Consider the following 27,487-nt stretch of genomic DNA (forward strand, 5'->3'; position numbering starts at 1 on the left):
AGCAACCCAATTAAAAAATGGGCAAAAGAGCTAAGTAGGCATTTCTCTAAGGAAGATATCCAAATGGCCAACAGACATATGAAAAAATGCTCAACATCACTCAGCATCCGGGAAATGCAAATCAAAACCACATTGAGATACCATCTAACCCCAGTTAGGATGGCTAAAATCCAAAAGACTATGAACGATAAATGCTGGCGAGGCTGCGGAGAAAAAGGAACTCTCATACATTGTTGGTGGGACTGCAAAATGGTGCAGCCTCTATGGAAAATGGTATGGAGGTTCCTTAAACAATTGCAAATAGATCTACCATACGACCCAGCCATCCCACTGTTGGGAATATACCCAGAGGAATGGAAATCATCAAGTCGAAGGTATACCTGTTCCCCAATGTTCATCGCAGCACTCTTTACAATAGCCAAGAGTTGGAACCAGCCCAAATGCCCATCATCAGATGAGTGGATACGGAAAATGTGGTACATCTACACAATGGAATACTACTCAGCTATAAAAACGAATGAAATACTGCCATTTGCAACAACATGGATGGACCTCGAGAGAATTATATTAAGTGAAACAAGTCAGGCACAGAAAGAGAAATACCACATGTTCTCACTTATTGGAGGGAGCTAACAATTAATATATAAATTCACACACACACATACACACATACACACACAAACGGGGGGGGGGTAAGAAGATATAACAACCACAATTATTTGAAGTTGATACAACAAACAAACAGAAAGGACATGGTTGGGGGGGAGGGGGGGAGGGAGAAGGGAGGGAGGTTTTGGTGATGGGGAGCATTAATCAGCTACAATGTATATCGACAAAATAAAATTTAAAAAAAAAAAATAAAAAATAAAAAATAAAAAATGCTTACTATAGAAAATCTGAAAAGTAAAGAAAAGCAAAAAGAAAAAATAGTAATCACCAGCACCCAGTGTTAACCGTTATGACCAGTTCTGTGTTTTTCCTTCCTTTAGATCATGCGCATTTATTTTATTTTGCAATGCTGTCTTTATACTGTATATACAAGTTACTTTTAAAAATCATACTGTGATCACTATTTTGTGTCACTGAAGTTCTCAGAAGCCTTGTTTTTAATGGCTACATACTATGCTGCTGGATGATCCATCAGTTTATTAAGTAGTCCTCTATTGTTGGTCATTCAGGTTGTTTCCAATATTTTGCTAGTATAAATTACTTCATAATAAATATCTTATACATACGTTTTTTTTCTCAATGGCCATTTTCTTTAGATGTATTCCTAGAAGCACAATTATTAAGTTATAGGGTACAGATGTTATTAGATTACAGGATTCTTGATAGATATTGCCAAATTGCTTTCTATAAAAGCTGTGCAGTGTACCTTCTCACTCCAGAGTAACCTTTTATTCCAAAGATTATCTTTTTTTGAATTGATGAATGATGCTTCTCATGTGCCATTGTATTTGTTTTGCTTATATTTCATCCAGATTTTTGTTCTGCATCTGTACTCAGAAGTAAGGTTAGTGTGTAGCTTTGGATCCGGACATTTGGGGGGCCATAACTCATTTAAGAATCTCAGGAAAACCATGAATCTTCCTCTCAGAAAAATGAACATACTGACAGATATGCAGATTTTTACATATTGTAAGGGACAGTCTTCCCCCTAAAGCCATCCAGAATTTTGTTGCTCATATGATAGTAAGTGCTTTATATGGGGGGTTATTTCATTGAATTCTCACAATCTGGAGCATCACAGAGGAAAGTATTTGCTCAAAGTGGCATAGCTAGTAAATGGTAAAGCTAGAATTGAACCTCGAGAGCCTACTGTCTTATCCATGCTACTACCTCAAGATTAAGAAACCCTTGCCTGTGTTATTCTTTTTTCATGCACCTTGGTCGGGTTTTTCCAGTCATAGTCATGCTGCCTTCCTAAAATCTAATGGGTAACTTTCTGTATTTTATCTATGCTCTGGATCTGTTTCTGTAGCATTGGGATTGTGTTTCCTGAAGACTTAAAAGCTTTCTTGCCCAGAGTCTTTTAAGAAGAAATTGCTTAATAACCTTTTTCAGTTGCTTGTATGCATGTTGGTTTCCTTTTATTATTATTATTTTTTTTACTTGGAGTCAATTTTTATAATACATTCCTACATTAACTACCCATTTCATTGATTTTCTTTTTCATACTTACTAGTATAGAAATGTATGTAATATTCTGTTATTAGCATGCCCTTTTCATTCCTCATTTTGTCTTTTTTTTCTTGATTGGTTTTGCTAAAGTTTTGTCTGCTTCAGTATTGATTTTTTTTTGTATTATTTTGTTTTGTTTTTGTGAGGTCTTCCCCCTACTTCTAACCCCCCACCAACATGCACACACAAATATACTTGGATGAGTAGTTATACCTATTTTTATATTTTTTATTTCTGTTTTTAATTGTATTTCCCTCTTCTGTATTTCTTAGGGTGTAGATGTTGGGGTTGTTCTTATTTTTCTAAATGCTAAAGTTGAATATTCTGAGTTTTTTTAATTCTTCATGTCTAATGTGTAGTGTTCTGACTTTTATAATTTTTAAATGATTGAAAGTTTTTCTTCCCTCTGTGATCCAGTGCTTATTTAGGAAAGTGTTTTTAATTTTTACAGGTTAATTTAAGCTTTAGGATAATAGAATCCTAGGTTCATTCCCTGAAGAAATTTGACCATTGTAGGCAGAAGTGAACACGCATTGAGACCCATTTATAAGAAGAGAAGCCTGAATCCACATTATCAGTTGCATTCATTTCAAACAGTGTTTGATTGCTGTGTGCCAGCAACTGTGCGAGGTAGTGGGAACATGACAGTGAACAGATAGAAATAGTTTCCTTTCTCATGAAAATTTTAGTCTACTATGGTATGCAGAAAAGTACACAATTACAGGAAATGCAAGAGAATTAACTGAAAAATAGTAAGACAATCAAGTATGAGCTAGCTGCAAGATCCATAAAAATAAAGCATAACATACTTCTGGATAGAACAATGTAAAATAATGATAATGTCAACTCTCCCCATGTTATTCTCTAGAGTCAATATCATCTTAATCAAAAGCCGAACAGGGTTTGTGACAAATTTTAGTAAAAATAGTAAAAACTTGTATGTAATAAATGATATGATAAACAAAGTTAAAAGATAAGCAGTAAGCCAGGAAAAATATTTCTAGTAATTCAGTAATTGTGACAATAGAAAAATGGGCAAAGACATTCAATAATCATATGAAAGGTGTTCCCTCTTACTGGCAATTCGGAAGATGAAAATTACAACAGAAATAATATGTTCATCTTTTATGTTGGCAAAGTTTGTTTTTTGGTTTTTTTTTAAATAGTATACAATGTTGTTGGGTGTTGGAAAGAAAGCCCTCATAAACTATGTGGGAAAGTATAAATTGATAAAGCCATTTTGGAGGGTAATTTAACTGCATATATGAGAGTCATAAGTGTGAATATTCTTCGTTCAACCTGGTAATTCCACTTCTAGAGAAATGCTCACCCATGTATCCAAAGAGACATGTATTACTGTTGGTATTAGCCCAAAATTGGAAACAAGCCAAATGTCTATTAATAGGAAAGTGGTTAAATAAATTATGGTATCTTCTTTATATGGCCTCCTGTCCACTTACTTCAAAAATAAGGTGGGGCTTTATGTGGCAGCATAAGGTGTTGGACTTTGTCTTGAGAGTAGTGGGGAACTACTGTAGGGATTTAAGTGGAAGTGCAACATGACCAGACTTGAGTTTTTAAAATATCTCCCTGGATGGGCTATGGGAAATGGATCAGAGAGACATGAAATAGAGTCAGGATTCCATTTGGAGGCTGTGAATCCAGTGGAGCGTTAACAGTGGCTCTGTGACACGGCAGAGCTGAAAATGCTGGCACACAGCCAAAAAACCACCCACGTGGCAATACCCTTTGGTGTTCTATTTTGATGTATTTTGGGCAGCTGCTACATACAAAGCACTTACCTACGCAGGAGTGATAAAATAGGTTTCCTGACTGTAAAATTTCTTTACTAAGTTGGTTAGAATTATAAATCTATTCGGTGTATTCAGTTTGCTCTCCAGATGAAACCTCTCACCCCCCTTATTGAGACAACAAACGGAGCTCATCTAGGTGATCAGGCCTTTCTTTTTGCCTTAACTATCAGGAAGCTTGGAGGCAAATTCAGTGCACAACTGCAGTGACCTAAGCTTAGGTTTAAACCTAAACTTAGGTTTAGAGTATAATTGGCTTCCACTTTTTCCTCCACAGATTTAATCTTTTATTTTCCTTTTCAAAAGCTGCATGGTTATATATGCCTTTTATTATACACTGATTTATCCATCTTAAAAAGCTAGACAAGTTTAACATTACTAATAAATAAATGAACATTAAAGTTGCCATCTTAGCTGCCTAGTCTCTTTGATCCCTTGGTGACTTTAAAAGTGTCATTTGACTTTTATCTCCTAAAGTTGTGAATATTTCATATTGGGTTAGCAAAGGTCTTCTAATAAGAAAGTGACCATTTTAACTCCACAGCAGGCTGCACAGTAGTAATCAGCTCCCCAGGATAAATTAAGCATTTGTAATGTTACTTTATAACTTTTAGAGTTTAGAGTTGAAGAGGTAGCATAGTATGGTAGTATAGTGCTCGGACTCTGTAGCAAGACTGCAGGATTTGATCAGGGTCTGTGCCTATCACCAGCTATGGGACCATGGAGAAGGGACTTAATGCCGTTGGGTCTCAGACTTCTCATGAAGAGATCCCTACTGCAGGAGGTTTTTTGAGGATAAAACTGGCTAATAATATTTGTAATGCATTTACTATAGTTATTTGCAAAGTGAGAAAATGAAGTGGAGGTTCCTTTCTAGCCTACATTCTTAGATGGAACAGAAGTTAATTATTTCATTTAAGACTATGTGATAAGAGAAGCATTAAAGGTTTAAGCTTTGGTTCTGGTTTTTCATGCGTGCAAACAGTTCTCAAAGAAAAAAACATTTTTCTATACATTAACCAATTTAAAACCACAATTATTTATGAGTGTTTAATGCTGATTGATTTAGTGTTAGCGCTGGAAGGTCAAACAGTGAAACATAAAGAAGTGAACAGAGTGGCACTCACAAAGATGTACAGGTAAGACAGGTGCGTCTGCTAAATATGCATCTCATCTCCTTAATGGTGGGATTTTCAATCTGCTTGGTTTCTTTTGTAAATTATAGTCTAAATAAATGCGACAAAAATATTGCTTTGAATTTATTTGTGTAGCTAGCCGTCTGCACATGAAGGATAATACATGTGCACTAGGCTGTGAAGTCTTAAAAAGCACCATGCAGCTTAGGCAAAGGGTCTTTCTGCCCCTGTACTCTGGAAAATGTCTTCACGGGATGGATGTTGGTTTCTGAAAAGCAATTCTCGCAGCCCTTAGACTGTTAGCAAAGAATTATGATTAGGACTTTCTGCTCTTTGTTTCTGCTTTCTTCTGCCCCTTCTGTCTATAAAACCAACCCCCTCTGCTCAGCTGATAGGAACACTTAATCTATTTTATGGAACGAAGTTTTCCCTAATTCTACAATGGCAATAGAGTCAATTGAGATCTTTAAACTAAATTTGTTCTAATTTTGTCTCTTAACATCTCAAAATAGTAATTCACGGGCCGAGGCCGTGGCGCACTCGGTAGAGTGCTGCGCTGGGAGCGCGGCGACGCTCCCGCCGCGGGTTCGGATCCTATATAGGAATGACCGGTGCACTCACTGGCTGAGTGCCGGTCACGAAAAAAAAAAAAAAAAAGAATTATGATTAGAAAAATCCACAACTCTGTTGTTCATTTGAATTATTTACATAAGCAAGGCTTCTCCATCTTAAATTAGAATCAAACTCTGAAAGATGCTTTTTTAAACTTTCGGATATTCTCAGTTAATTTAAGTAGACAAATAAAATGAAAATCTATAAAATATTGCATTGTTTTTAAAATTAGGTCTCCTCCCTTCTACTTTAGAGGTCCCCCCCACTTTAATACATTGGCTTATTTCCATTTTCATGATATTTAGTTTTTAGATATAATAATTATTGTTTTGGTAAGTTGAACATCAACTCCTTCCTCTTCCCTCCCCCCCCAACATACACACTTTATTTTGTTAGAGAGTGTATCTCTTATCAAATACAGGAAGAACTAGTTCTGGTTTGTAATGATTATGAATTTTCTGTAGATTTGATTTAACTGTCTAATTCTGTTTAGAAACTTCAATTTATGAGATTTTTTTCCCTTCTTTTTATTAACTACCAAAAATTGAATATGTGAGGAAAATCGGTGTTTTGAACAAAACCAGAACACTTGATTTAAAGAGTATGACATGATCTTCAGTCTGGCTGGTATTATTTAAAGTTTTCATCTGATCTATTTTTTTCTTTTTTCAGTAGCAAAGGGATACATTATCTCAAAAATGGCTACTGGTTTTACTCAAACATTGGTTCTATAAGGAAACTGAAGAATCACCATTTATGGATATATTTGACAATTTACCAAAAAGATGATGAGAGCAAACACATGGTGTAATAGTATACTTTTGATAAAAAATGTTTTCTTAGCCTAGCAAACTAATCAGAATGTTGAATAAACCAGTATGAGAAGTGAAACTTTAAAATGCATTTTATAGTATTTCAGTTGATGTTTTTATATGATTCTTTTTTATATAAGCTTTTCCCATTTTATAGATGGCAAAACTGAGCAGTTTATCCAAATGAAAGTCAGAATCTCACTTGAACTAAACCTGTTTTATCACCTTTTGATGCTATTTCTAGTCTATAAACTAAATAAGGAAGTATGACTTAAAAGATAATACTAACCAGTGTTGCAAGCATAGGGCAGAGGAGAAAATGAGAGATGGCGATTTAAGGGACAATCATACAGTATCCAAGGAAAGGGCAGTATAATGGGGAAAGAGTAAGATGATAGAGAAAAGAAAGCAGTCATGAAATTACATATATATATATGAATTACACTTCACATATATACTTCTAAAGTATATGACAGGGGTTATATATTTAAGGATCTTTTATAATATAAAATTCTTGCACAAAGCCAGAGCATCAGTGTACTAGCCCACTAGCAGAATTCCAGCCTGCCACATTAAAAAAATTTTAACCAAACAACAAAATTTAAGCTCTAAAATTTGACAGGATTGTGAGTTTGGTTTGACAAGTTTAGAACTCTTATGTGCCAGTATCCTTGTTATCTTTTCACCTAGGACACAGGAAGTAATGTATTCATCACAAGGGAAGTGGTTTTTCCACTGCTGGCATGGCACTGTCTTCTTTCACCTCTTTTCAGGGTGAAGAAAGGCCACAATTACTTTGCAAAGTAGGCCCCAGATTTTCAAAGAGAGAGGAGAGTGTGGGGTGCCTACATGGGATGCTGGGGGTGATGGGAGTGGTGTGGGGGAGGGAAAGAGGGAGAGAATGAGACCATAAAAGAAACATTAACTGAAATAAGCTTATAACACAAATTGCCCTGAATCAACAATTTATTATCATTGCAGGATTTACTTGTTCATAGATGTTTCCTTCATTTATGTTTTAGTCTATTTATGTTGTTTATAACAGGATAGCTGAAACTGGATCATTTATAAAGAAATGAAATTTATTTCTTAGATTTTAGAGTGTGAGAAGTCCAAGGCCCAGGGAACATATTTAATTGGTATTGACTTTCTAGAGCAACTCAAGGTGTCACATGGTGAGAATGGACTGAGCAAGAGAGAGTATAACCTTCTCACTTGCTCTCCTTATAAAGCCATCAGAACCATGCCCTTTACTCCATGAATGGATCAATCCATTCATGAGGGCACAGTCCTCACAATCTAATCACCTCTTAAAGGCCCTACCTTTCAGTTACCATGATTGGATTTCCCACCCTCTTAGCACTGTTACAATGGGAGTCAAGCTGCATTGAGATGGGGGGGGGCATTCGATCTACATCAATTTATCAGTCTGGGTCCCTATTTAATCTCAAGAGTAATGCTAGATAAAGTTGCATGATGAATGTGAAGATGCCTAGTTAAAGGCAAGTAATTCCTGAGGGGGCATTTCCCTGTATTTTCTAGGAAATGCTGTGGGGCGGGATGGGGGTTTTTAATAATTAGCATTAAATTCATTTCATATTGTTTGCTTAGCAAAAGAATTTGCAAGCTAAAGAATTTGGAAATAATTGTTTATTCATAATAATATATCTTTTTATTTCTTATTTTTAAAAAATACCGTTGTGGGGACTAAATATTTCAAGCTATTAACTATCACCTTCATAAAACAGCATTTTTATTTGCCACACGATTCTCTGTTCATGTATACTCCAAGTAATGAGGAAATAAGGAAAACCGTCTCATCCCCAGAACAGAAGCACTGGTGCTGGTGGTGCTGGTGGTCATAGCCATGGTGATTAGTAGAAGTAGTGGAATGAAATTTTCTCCATCTGGTGCTTGAACCTTTCTCATGAATCCTTCCAACCCATGTACCCACCACTACCATTATTTGAAACAGGGATTCTACACTCTTTAGACTTGATACCACACTTACCAGTCCTTGTAATACCAAAGAATATGTCAACTAGAATACAACAGTGGGCTTGGTAAAGTCATCTATTTACAGCTGCTAGTGTGTTTAGAAGAAAGCAGCAGTTAACTGTTTTGTCCCAGATGTAATTATCTGATCTTTCACTGATTTCTGGAAAGCCTCAGAAAGGGGACTGCCTAAACCAGTGAGAAATAACTGTTAAAGAAACTGGTTTAACATTTTGAATTAAAAACCTCTTCCCGAGTACCTTTTTGACTAAGTATGAGTGGCTGTTGGGAAAATATAGGAAAATGGTCGGGACCTTTTAGATGTTCACAATCTTGCCGAGCATTTGCTGTGAATAGGGTGTGTGGGCAGAGTTAGTGCGCCTGCACAGCACCATGATTTGGCTGGCATTTTACTGCCTTGGGCAGCCACCGCCACACAAACGGCCGTGCTTTTCCAACCTCCAGCTTCCGAGGGCCTGTTTGCTGGTTACCAAGCTCATAGACCTGCGTGCGAGGGGTCTGGTGACCCATCCTGTCATATGAAGGGTTTGTGACTCAGTCTCAAACCGGCTTGAGGGGGCTGTGAGCTCCAGACCCAGCCCTAGCTCGACAATTGGCCCAGTTGGCAGGATCACCGGCAGGTAAAAGAGCCCAACAGTGGCCCTTATGGCTACTGATTTTGCTTTATTAATTTTTATTCATCTTATATGTTCCCTAAACAAAAAGGAGCAATTACATATTTTGAAGACCCTTATGTGGTTTTATCTTCTGATTGTGATCTGATAAGCAAGGAACTATCCATATCCGGCTTCAATTTTCTCCAAATTTCCTAGTCTCTGGACAGTGAAAAGTCTAGTGTATCTTCATCTTGCTGAAGTCAATTTAGAGATTGCTATGGTTTGCATGTATCTCCAAAGTTCGTGAGTTGGCAGCTTGATCCCCAGTGGGGCAGTGTTGGGAGATGGGACCTTTAAGAGGCAATTAGACTCTGCCGTCATGAATGGATTAATGCTGTTATTACAGGGATAAGTTTCTTATCTTGGGAGTAGGTTCCTTATAAAAGGACAAGTTTGGCCCCCTCTTGCTTTTCTCTCTTGCCCTCTCTTTGTCCTTCCACTTTGCACTATGAGATGACACAGCAAGAAGACCCTCCGCAGATGCTGGCACCTTGATCTTAGACTTCCCAGCCTCCAGAAATGAAAAAATAAATTTCTTTTCTTTATAAATTACCCAGTCTCGGGTATTCTATTATAGCAGCACAAAACCGACTAAGAGATCTAATCACAAATCTTATATGTTGATTTAAAGACCGTTCTCTTCGTCTGCATTTTGATGTTAGCAGTTCTGTATTTGATATAGTGTGACCTAACACAAAGCAGAGAACTCTAGATGGCCATTTTGAGAGGATATCTTAGTTATTTTCCAACTTTCTCTACTGATTAGTGAGTGGTAATAATGAAAATTCCTCTTTGATTTTCCATCTTTTTCTGCTTTATTGTATTGATAGAATAGCTGGTATTAGTAGTTATTACAGTACCTCTTATTTTCTCTTAAAAATTTTGTTTTATGCTTTCTTCCAAACCCGTAAAAAGTAGCAAAGAGATGTTACAGCATTATGTACTGCAGAAAACACCTGGGCTAGGAAGCTTGCCACTTAGGAGCTCTATCTAACTCACATAGTAGCCTTGAGCAAGTTACTTAAAATCTCTGTGCTTCTGTGAGTTGGAAACAATATAAGTATTTGTGAAAATGAAAAATAAGGAACTACATGAAATAAGATTATTATAAAGGGCTGGCTGGTTAGCTCAGCTGGTTAGAACACAGTGTTAGTAACACTAAGGTCAAGGGTTCAGATCCCTATACTGGCCAGCTGAGAGGAAAAAAAAAAATTATAGCTGCTCTTTACTATAAAGGTAGTAACAGAAAAATACAGCTCTTCTAAGACCCTTAGAATTAATTACAGAATTAAATCTTTTGAGAAAAATGCCATTGATGATTTGATTCCAATTCAGCAATTTTTCAAAAGGTATCAGTGCTTGACAGTATAACTGCAAAAATATAAATATATACTTATTAAAAGAGATGGTTTATTCATTTATTCATTTACCAAATATTTATTGAGAACCAATTATGAGCCAGACCTTTTTTTAGGCACCGGGGATATAGCTGAAAATAAAAGAAACAAAATCTCCATTCGTGGAATTTACAGTCTTGTGAATTTTCATCTGTTATTTATTTCCCTTAAGAAGTGTTAAGGTGATCAGTTTGCTCAAATTAAATAGGATATTTTGCCCTTCTGTAGTGCCATACATGTGTACTGTTCTTAAACTTAATGCTTCCCTATGTACTGTTTAGTAACAGAATTGTTTATTATTATGAGTCTTGTATGTTAATGAAGAGTACTCATTTGTAAATAACTGTTTAATCTGTAATTAAAATCAGGCAACTCTCTTAAAAATAAAGACAGTTAAAATGCATAGTCACTGGCCTGCCGTACTGAATATGCAATTGCAAAACATTAAGAAAGGCATATCCTATTCATCACTTTTAATGAATCTTTCACCCTCGTCCCACTGTAAGCCCTTGATGGTATTCCTGTCATCCTAGCCATATGCCTCTAAAAGCATTAACTGTTCTTGGGTCTGTGCATGCCTTAGTATAAAATCAAAATCTCTAGGTTTTGATCACATATAAGCAAGCTAAAAAAAAAAAAAATCATTATTGCCATATCCTCATTAAAATGATGGGCCCCTGACCATCTCTTCATGTTTGCTGAGCAATCTGAAATTCATGTATGCAAAGGGACTTTTTCTTATCCTTTTGAAAGAAGAGTAATAAATATTTATGTAGACTTAACTCTTTCAGGCATGCATAGGATCATGTTTTAGAAATGACAAGCTGTGCTGGGTTTTGTTTTTTTTTTCCCAGCATAATTTATCTGTCCAATAGCTAACGAAAAAATGAATTGCAGATTTATCAATATTGGAAAATTTTTCTCTTTTCTGCCCATTAAATATGTTTTGTCTTCCTTCTCTGCAATTCTTTTGACTCATGGCTTCAAAAAGGGAGAAGGATTATCTCTGCTTCTCAGGCAGTGTTCTTCAAGAGGGACAGCAGTATGCCCACCAGTAAGTCCTGATTCTAACTCCTGCAGCCTTCTACTGTGTTAGCATATTCAGCAGCAATCTGGACTCTAAATAGTTAGTCATATATCCATACAGTGATGCTTTCTACAACTTACTCCTGTTCTGAAACAGCAATTGGACAGAGCCCCAAGACACTTTGCTGTTTAAAATTAAAATTTCCTTATAACTACTTAAAGATATCTAGTAGTAATGTTGAAGTCATGTGTGTTTCAGCTCACTGAGCTATCTTCTCATAGCACATAAGTGGAAGATGTGTGAAAAGTTGGAATTTAGTTACATATAGACCCTCTTGGAGGTAGCAGGAGTGCTGTGAAGCTGTATTACCAATAATAATCCAACTTTTTCATCATCTACTGTTGGACTTCCTATGTACTGTTACTCAAAAGCTGGGTTATTAATCTGAAGACAACTCAGTACTCAAGCCACATAATTATTTTAATGATTTCTTTCAGAGGGTAAACCAAATCTCCAAAATGTTGCTACTGTTCGTTCTTTTATTCATTCCTTGGGAAACGTTGCTGATCTCAGACTGTGTGCAAGCACTGGAAGTGAAAGGGAGGAAAAGTGGCGATGAGACTGGTGCCAAGCTGTCAGGCAAGGGCCGGTCCCCAGCCACGTGTGCAGGGGGCACTGCTGCCGTCCACTCTGCAGCCGAGACCAGCAGAGCCTCCCTTTCCTTGTGGGCTCTCAGCACACGCTGCAAGACACCTTGCTGTTCTTAACACAGAATATGCGAGCCAGAAGTGGCTTCATGGGCTGTTGATTTCACCCCCGCTTTTTTTTTCCCCAGATGAAGAAATGATCCCCAAAAGTGAAAAGATTTGCCTGGACTCAAACAGCTAGTTAGTGGCTGAAGTGGAACTAGAGACTTCTGACTCCCTGATTAGTGCTCTTCAAACTCTTATCCCACTGGCTGGAGTTCTGTCATAAAAGGGAAGAGATTGTTCTGACTTACCCACTGGGGCTATGGTTGTTATGAGAGATCTGATCACTGACTGGGGACCAAACCAGAAATTATTATGAATGAACTTTAAAATATAAAGCAATATAGAATTCATAATAATATGTTACATTTGCATACTACTTTTTGACAAAATTTTAAAGTGAAAATAGGCAAGAAGTGAACAAGGTACGTGTGTGTATACACACACACACGTATATAACAGTGTGATCTGTTAAACTGGAGAAATTCAGTGGCAGAGAGGATTAAGAAATCCACTCCCATCTGTAGGATGGAAAGTAGAAACCAGCTCTTGAATGCTGAGTTGTTAAACACATAGAGAAAGGGCCTTTTAGGATTTAGGTGATGTCCCAAGGTTTATTGTAAATGCAGACTATTTATAGTATTAAAATGTCTCATTTAGGTTTCCAGTCTATGATTTTAATAACCCAAATATTGTCAAGGTCTCTCAGTTCCTGCAATGCAGTAATTTTGTAGCAGTTTGGAAAATCCAGATATACTAAAAAGGTTCAGTAGGTTTTCCCAGCTACTCCTGTGAGCTGGCTCTGTTTCTGCTATTTAAGTCTCAGGAACGCTTGCAGTGGTTCCTATCTACATCTGTGATCAACAGCTTTTCCTAGACCAACTCGCAGACATGGCAATGTTCAGGTTTAAGTAGATGATATAATATTGTGTTTGGCAGGAATGGCCAAAAAAAAAAAAAATCAAAGCAGCCCTCATACTACTTTCCCTTTTGAGAGGCGTTACTGATCAAAAAATATAGCTCAGAATTGGAAATTGTATTAAATAACTGTGTTCTTTTCTCTCCCCTCCCCACTCAACTCTTCACCCAAAGTTACATCGATATGGGAAAGTACATAGAATGACTTGAGGCTTTCGTTATTAGTAATCACCCTGGAAGAAATTTTTTTAATTTTTGTTTTAAGTGGAATCTTTTATTCCAGGCTTAAATGCATACAAAAACTACCCAATGTATTCACCTGCAACCTCGATTTCCTTGTGTTGAATTTCACAAATTTTCTCACTTGTCTGACATCAAGCAGAAATAGTTGAGAAAGAATAGGTCTGAAACAAACTACTGTCATTTGAATTGCATGATGTGTGCATGTTTCTATATGTATGTGTGTGTGCACATGCACCCAACTAATTACTGCTTGCAATAAAATTTGGGGGAATTTCAATTTAGCTTCATCAAATCTGAGACAGTGAGGTAATATTGAAGGGGAAAAACAGAACAGATGAGGAGAAACAAATAGATCGATTTTCTTTAAAGACATTTTAGGGGGACTAGTATTCATTTTTTTAGGTCATGATTACCATTTCTCAATATTATATTTCTATAAACTGCATAGCAGGACTTGTATATGCTTGAAGAAGCTACATTTTCACAGCAGGAGAGGAAATTGGAATAAAGCACTGAGATGCAGGTGCACAGTAATACAAGTGGGCTTTTTCCCCTGCAGCCCGAATGCCTGGCCAATAAAGCAGAAGCTCTGGAGCTGAGCTCTCAGGGTCTCCCGGAGCTAAACCAAGAAGTGTGGGGGTGGGGCTGGGAGAGCAGGAGAGAATAATTGTTATTCAGTCTTCTTTAATGAGATGTATTGCCCACTGCTGAAAGATGGTGGCAGTGTCTTTTGTTATGCTAATTAGACACCATTAGAGCTTGGCTGCCTTTGATTTCTGCTTAATCCTTTTTGCTTCCTCAGCCTCAATCCTGACTGGCAAATGGTTGAAAGATGGTGGGGTGTACTGCACGTGTTATTCATTGCTCACATCTATGCTGGGTTCTTTGGTAATAGGGTGGGTAATGAAAGATTTATCTTACCAAAGGCTACATATTTTGGACATTCATTTTTGGCTTTTTTTAAAAAATGAATTTGAGAACGATCGATTTCTGCCTTTTAAATCCACGCGCCAATCATCTTTTATATGTTTACTTTTGCAGCCACACAAAATGGGAAATGAAAGATTAGAAAATTTAGATGGCCTCTCCATGGATGCCTAGATTTCCCTAAAAACAGTGAGCAAGTTGATCATGCCGTAAGGTTTTAGGGAGGCTGTGTTTGAACAGAAAAATGGGAGCAAGAATAATTTAACAGTCGAAAGGAGCAATTTAGCAATTCAGAGTTCCTGCCTTTACGATTTGTAGATACATATACATTCTTTCCTAAAATTGAAGCATTGTATTTACATGATTACTGCAATTAAGAGTATTTGTGATGAGTTTTTTTAAAAATTTGTTTTGGAAAATAACCAATATGATTGTTTCTAAGATAGTGAAATAGGAGATTTCTGTTAAATCCTTAAAAACAACATCATGAAGTTTTAAAGCAACCCTGTTCAGTGGAAATATAATATATACCACGGATGTTATTTTAAATTTTCTGGTAGTGGCACTAAAAAAGTAAAAAGAAACAGGTGAATTTAGTTTTAATAGTATATTTTATTTAACTCAATATATCAAATCAAAAGTATTGTCATCTCAACAAATAATCAGTATAAAAATCAATACTTTACATTCTCTTATTATGTTAAGTTTTCAAAGCCTTGTGTGTAGTTTACACTCTTGTGAGTTTCAGAGCATCTCAATGTGGATTTGCCACATTTCCAACACTCAGTAGCGTCGTGTGGCTGGTGTCTATGTAGTGGATGGTGTGCTTGTAGAGTGAGTAATTCACCACTTGCTTAAAATGACTGTCAGGATAAAGTCATTTTTAATACTATGGATTAAATATTACAAGCTCTATGACCTTTACCAAGTCACTTAATCTCTAGGGGTTCTTAGTTTTCTCATCTGTAAAATGAAGAGTTTGGACTAAATGATGTATTAATTCCTCCCTTCCATTCATTCCAGCTCTGATTTTTAAAATTCACGTTTAAAGACTAGGGAAGCTTATCCATGCTCTCTCATAATTTAGTATTTAAAAAGAAGCTTTCTTATACCACAAAGAAAATTGGAAGGTGTTCTGCATACCAAACCTTTTTTCCTACAAATGTCTGAATCTTTCATTGAGTTCTTGTGCATCTCATACTATTGATAATGTGTCTGGTAGTATAGTTGACTGAGGTGCGTGGCTCAGCGATCACTGCTCTGTGCTCTTGGAATGAGGACTTGGATCAACGAAGGTGTGAGGGAGTTGGTAAGTAGTTACTGCAGAGTATTGGATCACATGAGCACTAAATCCCTTTCTCAAACTCAGCTACTGCTTTTCTTGTCTTGTTTTCTCTTTTCTTTTTAAAAAAATTTTGGTTTATTTATTGTGATTTATTGTGTCATCAGTGAAACAAAATTTCTACAAGCACCGTCTAAGAAGGTAACATGTTCAGGAATTCTGAGTAGTTAATGTGGTCACTTTTGTGGCTGCCCCATCCCCACACACACTCACAGCCAGGTTTTCCTATATATTTTTCCCCTTTTGTGGAAGGAAAGATTTTTTCGTGTTCAATGTTTATTTCTTTGAGAATGAAATGGAACTTTTTCACATGTGTGTATGGACAATTTAGATTTTTTTTTTAATTGTTTTTTTCAGCAATTTATTTTTCTATTGGGAGCATCCATTGTTTTCTTACTGTTTTGTAAAGGCTCTTTATATGTATATATATGTATACCTGTATCATAAGTGTTGGAAATTTTTTTTTTTTTTTTGCTTTTTAACTTTTTTATAGCAATTCTTATTATAAATTAAATTTTTAAAAACTTAAGTTTTTAAAAAATTAGTATTTAAAAACTCACTTATAACAACATGGCATTATGTTAAAAATCTTTAATCGAATGATTATATGACTAATAATTCATATTTTCTCCAAGTATTTTGTGTTTTCCTCCATCTTTTTGAGGTATAATTGACAAAAGTGTATATATTTAAGATGTACAGCGTACTTTTGTGTCTTTATGAGAAGCTTATCAGAGCAGATTGGCCCAGGCTTGCAAGTAATGACTGATAGGGACCTATAGGAGACGAGGAAGGTGGAAGTGAATGGAAATTATGTTCAATTTTAAGGACTGAGCTTTTAATAAAAAAGGGTTCTACATACATCTCCCTTTTTGGTCCCACTTAGTCATCTCATTAATAAAATCTCATAAATAAATATCCCTGGCAATATCTGGCCAGCTAGGACTTTACATACTTTTAAGTGTTGAGCACTTTCCCATACTGCCTGGGCATTGCAGAGTTTGCATGGTGTGAGGGGAAATAGATGTGATGTGCTAGTGCCAAGTCTGTGATAAAGAGGTTAACTTGTTTGGGTTTATTGAAAGGGTAGTTCTCATGTTATGTGTTCTTACCACAAATAAAAATAATAATAAATCCACAAAAGCATTATAGGTAATGCCCTAGAGTGTTCTAGAATACCAAGAATGCACAGACAGGTAGAAGTTCAGCCAGCACTAGTTACAGATCCCTGATACTGAAAAGGGATCAGGTCAGCATTTGTCGTGTAACTATTTGCTGTTACTATTGACTCTCAATCTGAAGATGAAAATAGCTTTGTTATTAAGAATGGGATTTTGCCTCCAGCTGGGAAGAGACTACCTTGAGTTGTCTTTCTCTTAAGGGGGTGAAAACATGGCTAAAAGAAAACCAGCCCGCAAATGAAGAAAAATGCTCAGAGGAGTTCTTGTTAGCAGGAACTTCATAGTCTGCTTTGATTCAGTATAACTGCCTTGGGTCTAGCCTTTGTATCTTGCATCGTTGCTTTGAGAGGAAGGATTGACAAAAGCCAAATTGCTTTTGCAGTTTTTCTCTGGATTTAGGATATTTCTAAAATACAAGGAAAGAATAATAGGGACACTGAGGTACTCATGGCAATTAATAGATAAGCATATATTAAATACTTAAAAGTATAGATATTCTGCTTCAAAGGAACATTCTTTCCCTTTTGATTACATTTAATTCTATTAGTAAGTGCAGCTAAACAATATACTTTTTTCACACAAAGGACAAATGGTTTTAAAAATATAGTAGAATGTATTTTCTGTTATCATTTAAGAGTGAGAGACTAGTCCAACCCCTTTGAGAGTAAACTGTCCTACACCTCTCAAGAATCTTTTAGCAGACCAATAAACTGATGGCTAGCATTTTAAATATGATGGACTTAAAGGCTCATTACTTGTTTTCTATGCTATCATCATTTTTGACACACATTCCTGTGTCACAGCCCTATCTCATTATAGAATGGCATTGTAGAGTAAGGATGATATTAAATTTTAATGTTATTGCTATTATTACTGTTGACTGTTTTTAGCAGAAGTATGCCTGGTTCTTTAATTCTAGCTTCTGCAGGGCCAGAAAACAGAAGTGTGCATAAACAGTCAAGAAAATTACTGTATACCCAGGAGACCCAGCATCACATGCTCTGCCTGTTGTGAATGATGAATCAAAATGGAAAGGTTATCATTTTCATTAGCTAGGAAAGAACAAGACCATACTTTTCTCCAAGTGTAATTACAGTGGTTCACTGGCAACATTACACTGCAGTAATTAGTCTAAAGGTGTATGTGAGGGCAGGCTTTTGCACAGACACTAGAAATATTATTTCAGATTTTAAGGTCACAGCCTTGTGTTTAACATGTTCCAGGCAGCTTAGGGGGGAAAAAAAAAAAAAAAAAAAACTAATTTGACTGGAACCTAAAGAAAGACATTTGACATTTCCCAGAGTCCATGCATTCAGAAACCAGTCAGATAGGAAAATTGTATTTTATTATCTACAATGAAAGAAAAACAAAAAGCTTAGCTGCAGAAGTAGCATGTGAGAGTATTTTGTAGGATACATAGAAATAAAATCTAAGTTTTAGGATCATGATGCAAATGATTATAAGAACTTTAGATACACGTGTTTTAATCTTCATTCTTTTTCTAAGGCAAAAAACGGGCAGAAAAATTCAGTGTTAGTGTTAGAAATTCTTCTGGGGAAGCAAAATAATTTCTTTACCACCTTATAGCTGTTTTCAAGAAATAAATGTTTATCTTACACAGGTTTTAGACAGATAAATAGATAGAGAGATCTGTCCTTTGATTTTTTTTCAATACTCTAGACATTATATTGAAATATTGAAATCTTTTTTTTTTTTTTTGACCAGTAAGGGGATCGCAACCCTCGGCACCGTGTTGTCTGCACCACGCTCAGCCAGCGAGGCCATCCCTATATAGGATCCGAACCCACAGCCTCAGCGTTAAACTAGTTCTGCACTCTCCCGAGTGAGCCTTGGGGCCGGCCCTAAATATTGAAATCTTTCTAACTCAACACTTCAGAATAGAAATTGGATTGACATTATTTTCCAATGCCACATTTCAGGTTTTCTGTTTAAGTAAAGCAAAAGTGAGAAGATTTTTTAAAAAGTAGTAAAAAGAAAAGTAAATTTTACACAAAGTTTATATTTAAAGCCATATGTGAATTTAAGAGAAACCTTTTCTGTTTTTATAGTCTGAAGAGTACTTATACAAGTAACACTTCTTTCTGTATTGAAGGTATTAGCCCAAATACCCTAATGTTTTTGTTTGGTTTGGGTAATGTCTGCCTTTCTTCAAAGAATTCTTTTTAGTTTTTTCTTTAAATCCTTATATAGACTTGTAGAGTATTGTTTGTTCTGGGACAAATGAGGAAATAAGAGTGTACTTGAATGAGCATTCATTCAGCAACCAAATTCTGTAGGAAACCACTGCTTTTTTAATGCAAGAGTGTGTTTCATGTGTGTTCTCTGGCCATATGGGTAGAACTGATGTTTCTCACAACTTCAGGCATTTGGGGAATTTTAAGCATGGATGTGACACAAATGACACAGCTTGCTGATTATGTGACATATTGAAAAATCTACCCAAAAGTTGAATTTTAAAACGATTGCTTTTCATTTGTCATGGATGTTTCTCTACTCAAGGAAAAGTAATACACTGCAGAATTAGATCTGTGATGTTGTAAGTTTTCTATAGCTAGCAATGAAATAGAAGGTATTAAGTAGTGGGAATCATTCAGAATCTTTCTTCTCTCTGCCCCTGCCACTGAGCAGACCACACACCACCCCACCACCACCCCCATTCTGGCTGGACCTTAGTTCACTCCCTGTGAAATCAGAGAGATCACTAAGCCCCCTCCGAGTTCTTACATTCTTTGTCTGTGAGAATACTGCCTTTATTTTCTGCCTTTGTGGTTAAAAAAAAAAAAAACACAAAAGCTTTTCTCATATCTTTTCAACAAGGCCTAGAAAATTGACCACACTCATTCTTTCACATCCGGGGGCCATATTTTCCAAGACCTCTGCGAGAGACCGCTAGTAATGCAGGATCTGGAGGGACTTTTCCTGTACTTTCTGTCATTTCAGTGACCCAATCAATCTGTGAAAGGAAGGGATGGATTTACAAGACTATTTTTATAATTCATTATTTATAAAATGTCTTTTAAAATAAGGTTAAAATGGACTGAATGAGGTTCTACACATCCTAGCAAACATTACTTTCTCCACTGATATCTGATGAATAAATTGTAAAATATGCCCAGCTCGTTAAAACAAGTATCAGAACTGACAGCCACTTTCGAAAGTCGATAGTGCTGAATTGAGTAAAGGAACAAGTCTTGAAAGTAAGAATTGTCCCTTGCTTGAAAGAGTTAGAATCAAGTTATTTTCCTGACAAATGTTCTGAAGGTTAATGGAAGCGGAGTTTCCCGTAGAAATGCTATAGCAGGGGGTTGTATTCCCAGCTAAAGCTCATAAGCTCTAACATGTTACAGAAATAAAATACACATTTTATTTAACCAACTATAAATTATACACGTTTAAAACAAATCACAAGGAAAAGGGACATCTTTCTTAGGATTATCAAATAGGGCTTTGTTGAGATTTTGACAGGCTTCTTTAAGGAAGCCAGGTCATTTGATAGCCTTTTAAGAGACTTTTTAACAGTTTCTTGGTGTATATCAAACATCAAGTTGTTAGTTTAAGTGCAGCAAGAAAATAGCTGTAATTTGCAGAGGACTCTTAAGCATACATTTACTGTTAAAAAAAAAAAAGAGAGAGAGAGAGATCTTCAAGTTAGAGTACAGAATTTTCTTCATCTGATTCCCATGAAACTTTGTGGGCACACCAGTCCCTGACCTACAGATTTACCCTGAACAACGACTTAGAGCTTTGGGACTAAAAGGTTCTTTAAATATTATAATCCACCTCCTCTTCAGTCCCACTATCCTCTCCCCACCTCCATCCCACTTCTACCAACCTCCCATTTTTTAGATGAGGAAAGTGAAGGCCCAAAACATAGTCAAGTTTCTTTCATTTTAAAAATAATCTACCCAGCCCCTGCGTCCCCCTGCCCTACTGTCCAGTCCAAGTATGTGGTATTTGATGTGTTTGGATAACCCTCTACAGAGTCCTCTCCCTTGGGGTCTGCTAGAACCACGTGCTGATGTTTTTGACCCCTCCTCCGTGTAGATCACTTTCCCCTTTCTTCCTGTCCTTGAATATCACAGTTCTCTTGAAGCTGCCTGCTAGACCATTCTTTGGATTTACAATTCCAGTTGAGTCTTCATCATGTCTGCTGAACAGCCATATTGTGTTGCCAGTCACAAATTTTTTATGAAAACTGTGATTTGCAACCTCTTCCATACTTGCAGGGTTTTGTTTGTTCGTTTTTCAAAGTGCTGTAACCTTGCATTCCTGTCAGTGGTTCTGGCTGTTAGGCTAGGTTCTGTCAGTGAGGGTGAGGTAGCCATAGAAGTCGGCTTCTCAGCGGAATGTCAAATGAGCATAGATGTAGCATGATATTGGACGAGATGAAATGCACTGTCTGTCATTCTCTGTAAGACAAACTCTGATCCCTTCTAGTGGACTATCTCTGCCATTAGCATACTAGGCAGCTGGGTGGTGTGGTGCTAGTGGACCAAGGATATCTGTAGTCTTTTCCTTTTTCTCCAGATGCCCTGCTTTTTTCTCTGGGACCAGGACTTCCTTATTCTGATAGCGGAGGCACTCTTAGGATATGGCAAATCAGGATGCCTACCCTAAATCTTGTTATATGAGGGTCTCTAACCACACTGGGTTATCATGGGGGGTTGGGTAGATAACTGCTGGAAAGTGCAGGGGAGATGGCTCATTTAGTGGAGAGATGAGGTTGATATACATTTGCCTAGCCCATAAGTTCATTGTTGCCAAAGCAAAGTTGCTTCTTTCAGACTTGCATCTGAACTTCCCCTTCCTTAGCTTTTTTGTTGACTTTGAGATTATTTGAAATAGATGATTCTTTTAAAGGTTGTATTTTATATTCACTTCAATGCAACTTCATTCATAAAAAAAATGTTGAGGAAAGCTTTTATTGTTTTGTGTATATATAACAAGTATGTATATATATATATATATATATATATATATATATATATATATATATATATATTTTAGGGGGTGAGGATGGATTGCAGCAGCTTTTGATCGAAGCCCTAGCCTTCTTATGCTCATTTTTGCTCAGTATCCTCTAGGGAATATTAAGGGCCTCACCAAGGAGACAAGGTCCATGGCTGAGGGCAGAAATAGGGTGACTCGAAAGCTGTTTGTTACCATAAATTACTGTACATAGCAGTCCTCCTGAGTCTCTCTGGCAAATAATAGTTCAAAACTCACCTGCAAATAGTTCTCTGATGACTGATCAAAAGCCCAGCTCTTTACTGTATAAACATAGCAAGTCTTTCTAACTCTGCGTATGTATTACTGTCATCATTATTATCTCCAGATGAAATAGAACAGCCAAAAATGATGACTAGGCTGTCTACACTGATTTAAGTAAGAGGAAAGAAGCAGCATACATTTTCAGTGGCTCTATAATTTCATATTGTTGTTAGATTAATTTCCTGAAAACTTAATGTTAGATGAAGTATAATTGAAGATTTCCTTAAGAACCATTGACAGATAATTATCCTAAGTTATAAGCAACTCACACTGTGAAATGTGTGCAAACGTTCTAAGTTTTCTTCCAGAAGAATGTGCTTCATTGAAACCCAATCTTCACCAGTCTTTTTTATAAACACAGCCACTGAAGCTCAAAGTAGAAGTTGGGGGAACTTCCTTTTTTGCTACTTGATTTTTTTTTTTTTTTTTTTTAAAGAAATTAATGTTGCCAGAACTTTCATTGTTTTTCAGGGAGTGAAATAAGTCTTTGATAAGGATCATCTCAGAGACCTTACAACCTTTGACTAAGGGGACTGACTACATTTTGAATGGGATAATACACTAGATAGTAAATTATGGTGTATTTAGGTATTGGCATTGTATGATGGAAAGGGGAATTTGATTTTTTTTTTTTAATTATTAGGTGGTCTATTTAGTGCAGCTGTGTTTATGTTTCCTAAATGGTAACTGCCTGAACATGGTGACAAGTCCCTACAAATGAGAATAGGAATTTTAGAAAATCATCTTGCCAACTTGCTTCAATTTGGACGGTTGTATTTATCAACTAGCAATGGCAAAAATAATTCCAGGCACAATCATTCAATACAGTTTGTTTGCTACCTCAGACATTTTGACAACTTGTAAGAAAAGTAATTGATACTTTAAATGCTGCATTTCACAGTGGAATAAATTTGGAAATGGTAGAATTTTTTTTTTAGAATAATCACATTTCTTTAACCATTGTTTTGGCTGATTTAACTTCTTAGTTATTAAAAATGTGTGTTAGGATCCTAAATGTAGATCAATCTTGTAGAAAATGAACAGTCCCATGTTTTTGCTTTCTCATTAAAAATAAATAAATAAATGAACATGTGTCCATGGCTGTAGCAGAGACAGTTGCTTGTGACAGAAAAAAATGTATACAAATGAATAGCTGTGTGAATTAGACAGTAATTTCAGAATTGTATACGACATATGAAATGCTGAGGGGCAGAGGCCTAATGATTAGTTTCTGGAGGCATTTTCTTTATTTACATCCCTCATAACTCAAATTAATGTTTATTCCTATTCTCTCATATTGCCAAAATATTTTCATGAATTTGGATTAGAAGCAGCATGTTGTGGCTTGTTGTGCAACTTTGTTTCAAGAAGCAGTGATATTTAGAAGATTTTTGTATGTCTTAGAAGCTTTAATTATCTTATGTTGAGAGAGGAAATAAGATCAAGTTCTGTTTCAGAGTTATGTAAGAAAATAAGAGTTCATACTCTGCTAATTTTATATTACCACATAGTTCATGTCTTTCAAGAAATTTGATCAGTAATTTGAACAGTGTCGGCTACTAAGTAACTAGCAATCTACAGTCTACATTAAATTCAAGAGAGCACTACTGGGTCCAGAATTATTTGGGCTGGTCTTTATTTTTGAATTCTCAGAGTGTTTGCCCTAATCTTTCCTTTTCCTCTCGCCTTCTCTCCACAGATTGGTGAAAGACAACAAGTGTTAGTAACAGAAGAATCCTTTGATTCCAAGTTTTATGTTGCACACAATCGATTCTATGAGCAGGTAAGAGGCACTTCAGTATTCTTGAGTTTTCTCCAAAATAAGAAAGAGTTCTGAAAGCTTCAGGCAAAAGGGATTTAAAAGGAAAGAGGGTTGAATCTTGTTGCAACAAGACTATTTTATAGCATCAAGCCGGCCAGGCTAACAAGGGGCTTATCTTTGTGGCTTATTCTACAATACATTCTATTCGAAGGAATAAGTGTGTTTAGTGTGTTTTAGTTCACATTAATCTTTAACAAGACCAGCCTTAGGCTTTTGGGAGTTTGGAACTAGGCAGTTAGGAAGGCCAAAATTCCTACCTCGTAGTAAAGTAGGTGTGGCAGGGAGGCCTGCTCAGAGGACAGGAAGGATGTCTGCATGTGCGACATAAGCATGGAAGGGCAGGGATTTCCTCTCACCGTCATCACTCAGATAGTATTTTTGTTCAGTTGGTCGGTTGGTTTTTCAGTTTTATTTAGTTTTAGTATTTGGGTTTTTTTAATTTCTACCTTGATAAAGAGTGCTGGGAGCAGAAGAAAAACAGGCTATTCCTTGAACTCTGTTCAAATTGTGTGAATAACTATAGAGACCAGTGTGAGAATCAAACCAGCTTCACTTTGTGAGTCATGGAGGCCATCCCTATGGGCTCACCATTCACTAGCCTTCCTTTCCAGCCCATCTAAGGAGCCCAACTTCTATTTCAGCATTTGAGATTCCACTTCTGTAGATGGGAAAGCAATTCAAAAGTGACTGAAGAAAACAGAGTGCCTCCTTCAGGGGCATGGACCTTGACAAGGGCCAAGGAGGAAATTGGATACACCCTCTTAGGTGGGAGACTCCTGGGGGTTTTCATGGTCATTCTGGATTATATTGACTTTTTTAAAAAATCAAGTGAGTTTTCCTACTTTTCTGTTCCTTTCTCACTAGATGAGAAGTGAAAACTTTTTCTGTGGGTCACGGCTATAGTTAGAGCTTAGGAAGACCCTTAAGGCCAGTGTGGGCAAGCTGGATAAGGGATGGGCAAGGGAATCAGGAAATCAATAGCTGAAGAGGCGACCAGTGTTGATGTTTCACATGGAATAACCTCAAAAGGCAGTGGGTCCTCAGGAAACATGGGGGGAGCTTTTCAAAGCCCATACTGAACATGCTCTATTCTACTCTACTGAGACTTCAGCTGAGGAAGGATTCACAATACTCCATGTTTGAGCTGAGTCTCTTCTCTGTTTCCCATCTTGTTAATATACTCCAGAGAGCCATTTTTCTATTCAGGCCAACCTTCTGCTCGGCCCTAGGGAGGACTGGATTTGGGTTGCCTCTTTCCTCTCCTTTCTCTTGCCATCTGGTTTTTGCCTCAGCAGGGAACTTTTCCCCCTTCATTTTAAAGGCAGTGGCATGCCTCATTAGCTGTTTCCTCCAATTTAAAGCAGTTGGGCCTTTTCCAATTATTAAAAACCGAAGGAGGAAAAAACCCAGCCCTTCATTCAGATCAAGGCATCAGATCAAGGAAGGTTATTTTCCCCTAGAATAGTACCAAATCTCCCAGGGATATAGTTTGCTCTAGAGATTTTCTTATTTTATAGAACTTGATTTAAAAGGGCTTTCATATCCTGATACTAAAGCTCTTTTAGTTGTTTTGCTTACCATGAGTAATTCACCACCCAGGTGACCCTTTTCGTATACTTTGATGAGCATTGTACTAAGTGGTCATAAAAATCAAACCCAGAAAGACCAAGATACAATTTTGCCTCTCAGAGAAATTGGCTGTGGAACTTCTGGTTCTCATGTGACAACTAAGCACATCAAAGATTTCATAGGAATTATTATTGTAAATAAGATGATGAGTTCCAGAGGTGAAGATTATAACTAGATATCAGAGTACTGATGGATTAGAATTGGTCTTTTTATTTTGGATTCCAACTTGAAAAGATTGGCAAGTAGCGCCAGTACTAAAATAGAAGTGTAAGGGAGCCCTGATGCATGCAAACTACCTCTAAGTCCCAAAGGAGCAAAACATTTGCTCTAGGCAAACAAGTACTTTTATTTATTTATTTATTTATTTATTTTTTTGGCTTTTTCGTGACCGGCACTCAGCCAGTGAGTGCACCGGCCATTCCTATATAGGATCCGAACCCGTGGAGGGAGCGTCGCCGTGCTCCCAGTGCCGCACTCTCCCAAGTGTGCCACGGGCTCGGCCCCAAACAAGTACTTTTATCAGTAATCTCTAGTGGAAGGAGACCATCTGACAGCTTCCTGTGAACTAGCCAAAGCATCCTTTAGAGTAGCTGGTTCTATATGGAGGTGAGCTCCCAGGACACATGCTTTTTCTAACACAGCAAAAGAAATGAATGGCAGCTGTTAGTTGGGGTGAGGGGTGGGGGGACAGTCATTTAGCTCCAAATGCCAATGTTTTGAGTGATTGAAAAGGTTGCTTTTAAACATTCATCCTTCTCCTCTGAACCACGCGCACATGCATGCACACACACATCCTCATATACACACAAACATGCAGGCCTCTGTTTGAAGTGCCTACTCAAACCATTACTCTGACAGCTAACTTGGAAGGAATTAAAAGTATAAGGCTTTCATCAGTATTGTCTCAGTTTTCTTCATTGCATGAGACAACCAAGAGCAGAATATCAAAGGCCTGTCCAAAAGTGCTGGCTGATTGCTGGGGGGTTTCCCAGGTCTGCCTTCCACATGCCTCAGGACAGCAGGCGTCCTGCCATAGAAGAGCACTCTCTGTAGTCTGGGAGCTCCTCCCAGAAATGCCTTCCCTTCCAAAGGATCCCCAGATCCTTGAGCAGCTGGAAGATAGAGCCCACTTTGGATGGGATCCCAGAATAGAAAAAGGTCACTAGGAGACAACTGAGAAAATCTGAATAGCGTATGGACTTTGGTTAATAGTAGTATATCAATTTTGGTTCATTAATTGTGTAAATGTGTTATACTAATGTAAGATGTAATGTAATGAAAGGGGAAACTTGGTGTGGGGTATACAGGAACATTCTGTACTGCCTTTGCAATAACTATAAATTCTTTGCAATAATCTTATAAATCTAAAACTGTTCTAAAATAAAAGGGTTGTTTTTAAATAAGGCTTCTCAATTTTTTTTAAAGGTTTTAGTGCCAAAGAACACCTCATTCATGGGGAAAATGGTTGAAGTGGACATTTATGAATCAGGAAAATATTTTATGAAAGGGCAGCCAGTATCAGATGCCAAAGTATACACGCCATCCATCAGCAAACCTTTAGCAAAGGGAGAAGTCTCAGGTTTAACAAAGGTAAGTAAAAGATGCTTTCCTCTCTAGCCTGCTAGTAGCACAGCAGTTGTGGAAGCACAGTGATTCCAGACCACATTTCTGTTATCGTTTATAGTTCCCTTTTTGTGTACGCATGAGGCTTTAATCCTTTCTGGCAGATTGAAATC

At 37.0% G+C, this 27,487-nt stretch overlaps 1 protein-coding gene across 4 annotated transcripts in view; it reads left to right on the forward strand.

Moving 5' to 3' along the window:
- Positions 1-27,487, forward strand: part of CDKAL1 (CDK5 regulatory subunit associated protein 1 like 1) — a 636,490-nt gene that overhangs the window by 576,848 nt on the left and 32,155 nt on the right. For all 4 annotated transcript variants that reach the window (XM_063097088.1, XM_063097092.1, XM_063097090.1 and 1 more), the window contains exons 14-15: positions 24,000-24,083; positions 27,177-27,341. In XM_063097088.1, the coding sequence (XP_062953158.1) occupies positions 24,000-24,083; positions 27,177-27,341 (249 nt within the window). The remainder of the gene's footprint in view (positions 1-23,999; positions 24,084-27,176; positions 27,342-27,487) is intronic.

Source organism: Cynocephalus volans, chromosome 5 (genome assembly GCF_027409185.1).
Source record: "Cynocephalus volans isolate mCynVol1 chromosome 5, mCynVol1.pri, whole genome shotgun sequence".
Lineage (NCBI taxonomy): Eukaryota > Metazoa > Chordata > Mammalia > Dermoptera > Cynocephalidae > Cynocephalus > Cynocephalus volans.